Here is a 9,318-nt window from a genome sequence, read left to right as displayed (position 1 = left end):
TCGTATTGTTGTATGATTCATTTGTTTGATAAATTTATCTCTTAGAATTTGTCATTAGCATATACGCCTTCGATGCTCAATGGACAGGTAGAACAATCGATTCAATGTAGGAAGGGTTTTAAAGGTAAACAATTACCTGAGTAATAGCCATTGTTCCATTTTTGCAAACTTCTATGCTCGCTGCGATGGTTTCTGAAATAAAAACGGAATGCTTTTGACAATAATGCACAATAATATGGAATGTAGAAAGAAAAATGGGTAAAAATTGATTGTTTGGCAAGTGTAGAATTGCACTTATTGCACAGATCGCAAGTTAATCTGTTACTCTATCGAAATTCGGGTTACTTGATTCGTTGGGAACTATGCGCTACTGTAATTCACCTCCAAACTCGGTGCCGTTGGGAGTGTAAATTGCCCATGTGGTGTGAAATGCACCTTCTTCCGCTGGACTAACCAATTGCACCGTAACAGACACTGTATCCATGGGTGGCAATGTAGGCACGTAGAATTTTTGATTCGCTTCCCGTAGTGATGCGGCGTAAGATTGTAGGAAATGTGGATCCTGCTTTAGCGCCATGTATGTACCACTAGGCCACGTAGTTTCCCCATTATTCTGTATCATAAATGATAATTGGAACCTACGAAAAAACAAATACAGAACAATAAACAAACGAATGCAGATCTGTAACAGAATAATTTCAAAGAAAATATCTACATTGTGCTGGGAGTAATTTTTTCGCCCTTTCCGACACTGATATCACTTAGAAACTTCATAGAAGGAAATCGCGATTGTGCCATGTAGTCAAAGTAACAGCCTACTGCTTCCTGCAGATTCCTGTAACATTATGTAAAACGTATTATTAGCTCGATTCGTGAGGAATATTTGTTATTCTTCTTCATTAGAAACACTACATTGTTAACCTCACACTTCGGAATGGTTTGTGATACAATCATTCTTACCAATTTGTCATATCTAAGAAAAATGTCGCAGTTGAATGGTTCAGATTTTCTCCTATGCTTTGAAATTGTTTGATCAGCTCCTCTTTGTCGGTGGTTATCATTGCTAGAAGGTATGGAAAAGGAAACAATATTTTCAGAAGCCCGAAACTGCGTTACTTATGCGCAATGAGCCAACACCATTTGACCAATTACACCGTACGTACAGCTGAACTGTGTTAAGAAGTTTTGCTCGATGTCATCCGGCAATGATCCATCCGGCCGAGGTACTTGCTGGTCCTTGTTCTCCATTGCTTTTCTGATAAATTATACTGTTCGATTCGATACCGTAGCGTGCAAGGCCTGGTCTGGTTATGAGTCGAGGATGGTACGAGGAGCCGTGGCGAAATATTTTTCAATGGTTACTTCGATCACAACTGTTTACACGAAAGAGCGAGTCGGTGAAACTTCACGACCGGACGCTTGGATCTTAATTTTATTTGTTGATGCTAAACACGCAGAGACAACTTTTGCTGCAACAGTACAGCGTTTAAAAGGAAAACAAAACTGACACTCATCAGCATTGAGTGAATAACGTTTATTTCTTTGTTGTTTTTCTTGAAGATAAGAATAACAACGGAGCCATCAACACTGTTCTCACCGAAAGACTCTTTGTGTCACATGTACATAAAGTGCAAGTTCTCTATTACGGGGACCAAAATATTGACAACCATGCAGTAAATTGTTGGTTCGGAACCGTTTGTTTACATCCCCTAATAGCTTAAGCATGCAAGCATTGGGCGATTGCAAGTAAATCAACGGATTCGACTATATATTTATGCTGGAACGGGAGAAAATTTAGCTGACATGGCCTAGGATTGTATTTGGAATAGGTTTGGTTTTGCTATTGCCGCGTACAGAGGAAGTCTCCTATAACATCGTTCGAATAAGTTTTGATTATTTATAATATAGCTGTCTTATAACAAGACAACGCAATACCTTTTTTGGGGTTGCTGCATTCTTAAAATATTATTGACGGTTTAAACAAATGCTTCGGCCGTCACCAACGTAATAGCATGATTTGTTATAAAAGCGCTGCCATTTTGCGGGCCTTCATGTTTTATATGAAGTTGGCTATGGCGATGGCTGTCAGTCACAAACATGAATGTTATGATGGCGATGGTGGAAACATTTATTTGCATCGTGAATAGTATTTAGCTCAAGGAAGCGGTCCCATAACAGGGTATTGCCTTCTGACTTGATATAAATCGCTTTTATCGGATATCTCGACCTCTTTAAGCATATTTTATTCATCATTCTCGTGTTGTGCGCGGTTCGTGATAACTTTTATTAGTTCAATTGATACAGAGTTGTTCTTCGATAAAGCTGTTGTTGTATTTTAATATTGAAAATGATTCAATATGCCAAAAGCTATCCAACTGAAAATAAACAGGTTAATAATAATTGGCAAGGAATAATCGAGGTTTATTTTCACGGATTGCCCTTTCACCTACGATCAAATGCGACCAGACAATTTGTAAGTTCCCCTATTATTCGCCTTGGGTGAATTGATTAATGTAATATTGAACCTAACATTCTCTACCTCGTTGCGTTTATGTAGATAAAACAATTCCAGAACACTGGAGAAGAGTCGCTGGAGAATTTATGTTTCTATGTGAAGGATCTAATCGACACCGCGACGTAAAGACTTTGAAGACTGTTCAACAGTGGCTTTTATTTATTGGGTGGGTTTAAGGATGGCTATTCTCTTTCAAATATTTTTGTAGCGTTGGAGATCTGCACGACATATTCGCACCGTTAGTCGAGTCCATCTTCGACACGGAGAATAACCGTGGCTGGAATCTTCGCAGGATAACTGAAAAACAGAATGACGAATTTATAACCCTACGCCACTTTTTCGACGTTGTCGATGGACCAATGTTTCGGTTGTGCTATCACCTGCGGAATTATCGTTATGAGCTGCCAGTATCCTTGTTGCCTTATGCAATGCAGGATATGGTGCGATCTGAAGGATGCCCTGCCTTCTACCGCGAGGTGTTGTCATTCGATAAGCTCAGTCACACGAAAGACGCTCTTTTCCTTAGTAAGTTTTCTAGTGACTGTGTCGTACTTATAATGACCAAGCGACAAACTGTTTAGTTCTCTTTTGATGTATGTTAAATTTATGTTTGTTTTTCTTCTTTTTTCAGACCCATTTGATTATTTCTTGTTTCATTTTGCACACTACGGCACGATTCCTCAAGTGATCCTTGATCCTAGATGGAACTCGAACAATCAGAAACGACCACAAACGGTATATAATGTGCTGGCCGCCGATTACATGTGCAACTTTCTTCCGAATAAACCTTTTTCCGAGGTGTTTCCACAAATGACGATGCCGAGTAAGGAGCTGTGCTCACTGTAAGTGGACGACAAACTTTAAGCAGCAACGACCCCGACCAATTGTAATTCTCTGGCTGATTTTATTGCAGTATCTGTCCAACGATGTTTTTATTACCAGGAAATGGGGTGCACGACACGTCTTCTCAACGAACACCTGCAACTGCCGAGATTTACCAATACGGCCATTGGCGTTCCCGGAGCGTGATGTTCATTTTCCTTGATATGTGGCTTCGACTGGATGTGAACCCAGTGCTGTGTCATCCTGACCCGCTGAGCTGTACACTGAGTATAGAGTTGCTCACTAACATTCGTGCTCTTGTGAAGCAGATACACAAATTCAGTAGCATCAATACTGATTTAGATTTTCCGGCAATCAGACAATTGCGCAGTGAAGCACAGCGGCAACTTAAAGAACGTATTGAGCCGTTCCTTTGGGAACTAATGTGCCATTGGTCACCTGATGAATCTTTGAAGGAACTCCTCGAGGTGTGGCTGAGTTACATTCAACCATGGCGCTATAGAAGCTATCGTGATTCAAAGCAACTTATGCAATTCCAAACAGTGTTCATTGCTGACAATATCAGTGCTTACACACAACCTCTCGTTCATCTTTTGTTACGGTTCTCAAAGTACGACCCTGCCCATCCGAGCTTTTGGCGACCACTACATCGCGTGTGCACCGTATTTAACCACCACGACTTGGCGAGAATCATTCGAAGCTATGACAAAATTGAGAGTGAAAAAAGTCGATTGGAAAACTATACAACCATCTACGGGACGCACTACTGTTCGATGTTTGCAGATTCGAGTCCAGAAATGGAATTGCTAATGGATCAGCTGGGCAGCCGAATAAAATTCCTTAGGCATATGCTCACATTCGGAAACCATTACGACTCGTGGAGCAATCAGTTGCTCCACTTCGTATACAAGCTTTTGCAATTATATACATTCGATCAACAAGAGATGCTCTTATTGCATTCACGGCTGGAGTTTATATACAATGTTCTCACTGAAAAGCTCAATGCTCCAGCACGGCAGGGATTACTTAACGAGCCCAAAAACAAACCACGAACTGCACGCAACGGATTCTGGATGCCAGGGTTTTTTGGGAATCCTGATCTAATTCCTGCAACGAGCACTGAAAATGCAATGCTTGTGCGAACTTTTCATCGACTTAGCGAGAGGTTGAACATAATGTTTGAAAGCAAGCTTTATGTGATCTGGCTGAGTGAAACTGTTTGGTGCGCTCTTGTTCGCCAGGTTTTGGAGCCACCTGTGACCTTTTACACCTATGTCCGTAATACAAAGCGACAAAGGGAGAAACAACGGATTTATCTCGGTCCTCGCATAAGCTTTCGCTTCCTCGCTTCATACAGGAACATCGCCTACGTTTTGCTCGCGATACTACTTGGTGTTCTACTATATGGTTCACCGTTCTTTGGCCTTCAAATCATTATGTTGTTATCGTTTGTTCGTATCGTGCTACGTGCAATTTTCTTTCCTCAGTAGTTTGGTTTTAGCTGTATCTAATAAGCATTATACCAGATATCATTATTTTGTAAATTGATAAAATAAATAAACATTTACCAGCCAGCGCTAGATTGTACAAAATAATCTGTTCCTAAACATTGTATACAGTGTACAAAAATATATTGAACAACACATATATTCACACATTTCGCATAACAATCTTCTCAGTGTTAAATAAAAACGAAAATTTCTGTTCAAGACTTGGCTGTGTTCTTATATGTATTTTGTACGCCAAACGTTGTGTTTCGTCCGTAGAGCATTCGTATATTTTGCGTTGTTCGCGATATTCGGAAATTTGGAAAAACCCATTTTTGCCCATGCTGCGTTGCTTTTCAAAAAACTTAGCTACGGCGGTTCGCTAAAAGTTAATTTTAAACAGAGGACCGCACGGCGGTTGTAGTAGCCGCAAAAGTGAGTAAGTTGTTCCAACATGATCGAAAGGATACAAAGAAAATTTTCATAAAGTCTGTTGAGAGAGAACAAGACCAGCATTGCTCGTAAAACAAAATAATACAATGATATTTGCGTGGTACATTTATAGGAATGTTGGAAATTTATTTTTGACACTTTTAGATGCAACATTATCAGAAGGTTGCATTCCACCAGGATGTAGCACGTTCTAATTTAACCAACCTACTTCCTATTTCTTTAAGTTTAGTTCCTCGACTTTTAGCTTTGCATCAAAATTCTATCTGTTCAGTATGAGCAACCAAATATGCTATATTTGATCGATATTCATCCATGATAAGGAATTGACGTGTCTCGCCATTAGTATTTTACCGAAAGGAACATGATAGGTACGGATTCTCATGACTGCCCGAGGGATGATTAGAACGCATTTTTTCAGTTTTTATTCCTATACTTCTAACATTCAACAAAACACGGCCACAATTTACACGTTATGGTGATTGAGGTGGCTCACGGCTAAAGTATGGGGCCGTATCTTGTACCAGCAGTGTATGACAAACATCGCACACGCGTGCTGCCTTCCGATTCGGTCCGGAAGGAACAGACTTAGTTAAGCATGGCTGGCAGTAGATACTCCCACAGTGCCGACAGTGCTGCTTTCGGCGTGTGACAGTAAACTCCTTTTTGCAATTTGGGCATTGGTTAACATCGTCCTCATCCTGCCAACGAACCTGCGTGTCCGCAGATCGAATCTTCTCCAGCTGCATCTGGAGCGACTGTGATAGCTTCACGAAGTCCTTTTGCACTGCCTCATTGTTCGCCAGATCCTCCTGCAGCACAGCAATTTTGCTCTTGAGATCACTGATTTGCTTGTCTGAACGTTCGTTTGCCGCTTGCAACTCGATAATCTGCATTCGAAGCTCAGAATTGTGCTTCTTATGCTCCACGTCGGCTCTCTCGAGATCTTCTCGTATCGCGGCGAGTTGCTCGAAGTCGTGCTGTTGACGCTTCAACTGCTCCAACAGGTGATGATGTTTTCGGACGTACTCCAACTCGGCCTTTTTCACATCCCGATCACGACAGCACTGTTGCTCTTGCAACAGTGTTACCTCATCCTGCATACTACGCGCTTTCTGCTCAGCAAACTCACAGCCCGCCTTTGTAACAATCAGATTTTCATGTAATGCTAAAACAAGCTCCTGCAACTCCTCGATTGTTTGGGGAAAATTGATGTCCTTGTCTTTGAGCGCTTCCGAGCTCGCGAGATACTTGCCAGCGAGAAAGTCGTTGTCCTGCTGGAGGTTGTTCAGTTGGTAGAAAACTTGTTCCCGTTCTTCTGTTACCTTTGACAATTCTTCACGCAGCACTAGCTTTAGATGTGCGTAGTCACACCGTAGTTTCTCGAGCGCTACCTCAGTGTTAGCCGCCCGATCCACCAATTCCTGTACTTTCATTTTGTGCTCCTCGCGCTTTTTGTGCCATTGCACTTCAAGATCGGAACGTAGTGCAGTTTCCTTCGTCAGTTGCTCTTTCAGTCGCTCGACACTTTTTTCGCACGAAGCAGCACGCATGCGTTCTCCCTTCAGATCTAGCGTGTATGTTGCCTCGAGAGCTCTGCACCTTTCGCAATGGTCTGCGATTACTGAACTCTTTTGAACACCCTCCTGATCAGTACATACTGGATCAGGTGTCGACACACTTGGCATATCTGCGACTCTTCTAGGGTTTAGCATTCCAATCAGGGCCGACTCCTGCAGTTTTCTCCCGTTGCAGTTGCTGTATGTTTCAATTTCTTCGTAGGCTATGCGTAGCTTCTCTTTCAACGATTTAATCTCTTCTTCCAGCGGTACTACCAGTGATCGTAACACCTCTGCATCTTCCTGGGCCTGCAACAATCGTAAATGCACGGTAAAAACAATATAACATCTTGACTACAGATGAAGGTAAAAACAACTCCAACGGGTGTTCCAATGGGTGAGAATTGGTTCGATGCGTGCAACAGGGCTCCCTATAACAGTTTTAGTGCCTACTACAGGTAATTGATTTGGGCCGATTGTTTATGATTAGGCACGCAAAGCAATTTATGAGGTCACGGTTTCCATTGCAGTAGCTTTTTATCTTCATAACTGTGGAAACATGTTGATAAAAATGCCTGGTCCCACGATTTACGTAAGGATCAACCCATCCTTATATTGCGAGTGTGTATTTTATGCACTCATAGGCAACACATTTTCGAATGAAGAATACTATCTGAGGTAGACGAGGTGGTTAAATAGTCAACAAACCAAAATGGCTCAGATATTTTTACGATTTGTTCGTTTGAAAAGCACAAACAAAAATTTACTCTTTCATTTTTTCGCAGTTCATCTCTTCGGCCTCAATCACATTTTTGTTTGTATGTCGATTATACTGTACACCTATTAAACTCCAAGTTACTCCAAGCACAGCGTATACACCCAACACATTGCTACCCTAAAGATAACGTAACTACATCTGTATCGAACACACCACGCACGCATTACTGAGATCGAGGTTGCAAAAACAGGTTTTCCACAAATGAATGTTCACAAATGTTCACTATACTGTTTTACCATTTGCAATTGCCCAATCGCTTACCACATCCACTGTTGCTGTGGGGTCCATGTTCGTACATCAATTGAGCCGTACCAAAAGTACCAGTCCGAAAGAGAGTGGCTTCAAATTACTTGTTTGATACTGGTACATTAGACTCAGTAAAGCAGCCAGCTGGGACCAGCCAGCTGGGACCAGCCAGCGCGTCAGACAGAGAGGGACAGAGTGAGATAAAGATAAAGTGACAGAGAGGAAGTGCTGACAGTTCGCTCGCAAGAGGCTGAAGACGAAGCGACCTTGTCGGTACGCACATTATGGTGAAGCACACACGTTACTTACTTTGAAGCTCTTGTTATGACAGAAAATATCATTTTGAAATTAGATCAAAATTGTAAAACACATTTTGCAACTCACGTGAAACCCACAAAACAAGACGAGAAATGAAATTGTTTTTAAGTGAAAGCCAATGACCATACGTACATATTTCTTTACCTTCCGCATCGACTCCTCTAAGTTGTCTCCGGTGGAATCAGCTGTGCCGAGTTTCAGTATTATTCTTTTCGCCTGTTGTACGGTTTTTGCAAGGCTTGGTGACACCTGAATCGAGATAGGAGCCATTAACGTCAGCACGGGTAAACACAAACCGAAAACTGAAAAGGGTTCAGTTCTGCAACTATTACTTGGTTGGTGTACGCCAGCTCTTCTTTCAGTTGTACAATTTCCGATGCCAGCTTCACGTTCTCCTCCCTGAGCTGCTTCAAAGAGTCGCGCATAACTGACGACTCATCGAGCGTATCGTTTACAAGCTGCTTGAGAGTGCGGTTCTCGTTTTCCTTCTTGTTTTGGTGCTCTTCGGCGTCTTTTTCCCGGCTATACTCGATGATCATCATCTGTGCCTTCAACTCGTCCAGCTCTTTCCGCGTACTACTCACTTCCAACGCAAGACGCTTGCATTCACCTAAGGAAAATGTACACTCAGTTCAGGAATCGCACCATCCCACAACTGAACATACTTTCTTTGGCAAGGTACAACTCTTTCATCCGAGCGCGCTGCTGGTTGAACTCCTCTCGAACTCGTAACAACTCCAGTTGAGCACTTTTCCTTTCTCCCTCGGGCGGCAGCTCGCTTCTAGCTGGCGGTGGCTGCTCGAGGGTCGTATCCTTCCCGGTTTCCATCTTCACTCGCTCTGTCGGATATTTACGATCGCTAAATGCAGAAAGTCAACAAAACCGTAGACTGCAATGAAAATATGTTCCTGCTCCAACAAGCTCCCTTTAGATCTGTGTACCTTCGTTTGTTGCGTTGCAGGAATTTTCCGTCACTTCTTACTTGTACTTTTCGGTTTGATAGATTTCTTGTTATGCATTGCTTGTGACACAGCACGCAACCTTAGCATTCGTACCTAGAAAATACACATATATAGCACCGTTCTTTGCCTGACAGAACAAACTGCATGCTACAATTCGTCG

At 42.1% G+C, this 9,318-nt stretch overlaps 3 protein-coding genes across 4 annotated transcripts in view; 1 reads left to right on the top strand and 2 right to left on the bottom strand.

Moving 5' to 3' along the window:
• The window catches only part of LOC128279190 (protein ILRUN), a 5,256-nt gene extending 3,676 nt beyond the window's left edge, over positions 1-1,580 (bottom strand). The window contains exons 1-5 of the mRNA XM_053017913.1: positions 1,164-1,580; positions 961-1,063; positions 716-835; positions 382-638; positions 137-192 (exon numbers count right to left, since the gene is read on the bottom strand). Of these exons, the coding sequence (XP_052873873.1) occupies positions 137-192; positions 382-638; positions 716-835; positions 961-1,063; positions 1,164-1,248 (621 nt within the window). The 5' untranslated portion in view covers positions 1,249-1,580. The remainder of the gene's footprint in view (positions 1-136; positions 193-381; positions 639-715; positions 836-960; positions 1,064-1,163) is intronic.
• A 647-nt stretch (positions 1,581-2,227) lies between these two features.
• LOC128272254 (sphingomyelin phosphodiesterase 4) lies at positions 2,228-5,031 on the top strand. Its single transcript, XM_053010032.1, has 5 exons — positions 2,228-2,473; positions 2,558-2,637; positions 2,724-3,040; positions 3,147-3,357; positions 3,429-5,031. The coding sequence occupies exons 1-5, from the start codon at positions 2,348-2,350 to the stop codon at positions 4,846-4,848; spliced, it is 2,154 nt and encodes a 717-aa protein (XP_052865992.1). The 5' UTR covers positions 2,228-2,347; the 3' UTR covers positions 4,849-5,031.
• On the bottom strand, positions 4,867-9,245 carry LOC128272264 (rab GTPase-binding effector protein 1). Of its 2 annotated transcripts, none has more exons than XM_053010043.1 (5): positions 9,138-9,245; positions 8,862-9,055; positions 8,529-8,806; positions 8,329-8,445; positions 4,867-7,163 (listed from the first exon to the last, which is right to left on the bottom strand). In XM_053010043.1, the coding sequence occupies exons 2-5, from the start codon at positions 9,022-9,024 to the stop codon at positions 5,769-5,771; spliced, it is 1,953 nt and encodes a 650-aa protein (XP_052866003.1). In that variant the 5' UTR covers positions 9,025-9,055; positions 9,138-9,245; the 3' UTR covers positions 4,867-5,768. The 2 variants fall into 2 exon arrangements, with proteins under 2 accessions (XP_052866003.1, XP_052866011.1); XM_053010051.1 differs by having other exon boundaries at positions 8,341-8,445.
• Between the last annotated feature and the right edge of the window lie 73 nt (positions 9,246-9,318).

This window comes from Anopheles cruzii, chromosome X (genome assembly GCF_943734635.1).
Source record: "Anopheles cruzii chromosome X, idAnoCruzAS_RS32_06, whole genome shotgun sequence".
In the NCBI taxonomy this organism is placed as follows: domain Eukaryota; kingdom Metazoa; phylum Arthropoda; class Insecta; order Diptera; family Culicidae; genus Anopheles; species Anopheles cruzii.
Note: the sequence above shows the minus strand (reverse complement) of the source record. Positions and strands in the feature narration are given on the sequence as shown.

Coding starts and splice junctions, on each gene's coding strand:
- LOC128272254 (XM_053010032.1), top strand. CDS start 2,348: ATGATTCAATATGCCAAAAGCTATCCAACTGAAAATAAACAGGTTAAT. Junction 2,638..2,723: donor GATCTAATCGACACCGCGAC/GTAAAGACTTTG, acceptor ATATTTTTGTAG/CGTTGGAGATCTGCACGACA. Junction 3,358..3,428: donor AGTAAGGAGCTGTGCTCACT/GTAAGTGGACGA, acceptor ATTTTATTGCAG/TATCTGTCCAACGATGTTTT.
- LOC128272264 (XM_053010043.1), bottom strand. CDS start 9,024: ATGGAAACCGGGAAGGATACGACCCTCGAGCAGCCACCGCCAGCTAGA. Junction 8,807..8,861: donor GTTGTACCTTGCCAAAGAAA/GTATGTTCAGTT, acceptor CATTTTCCTTAG/GTGAATGCAAGCGTCTTGCG. Junction 8,446..8,528: donor AGCTGGCGTACACCAACCAA/GTAATAGTTGCA, acceptor ATCTCGATTCAG/GTGTCACCAAGCCTTGCAAA.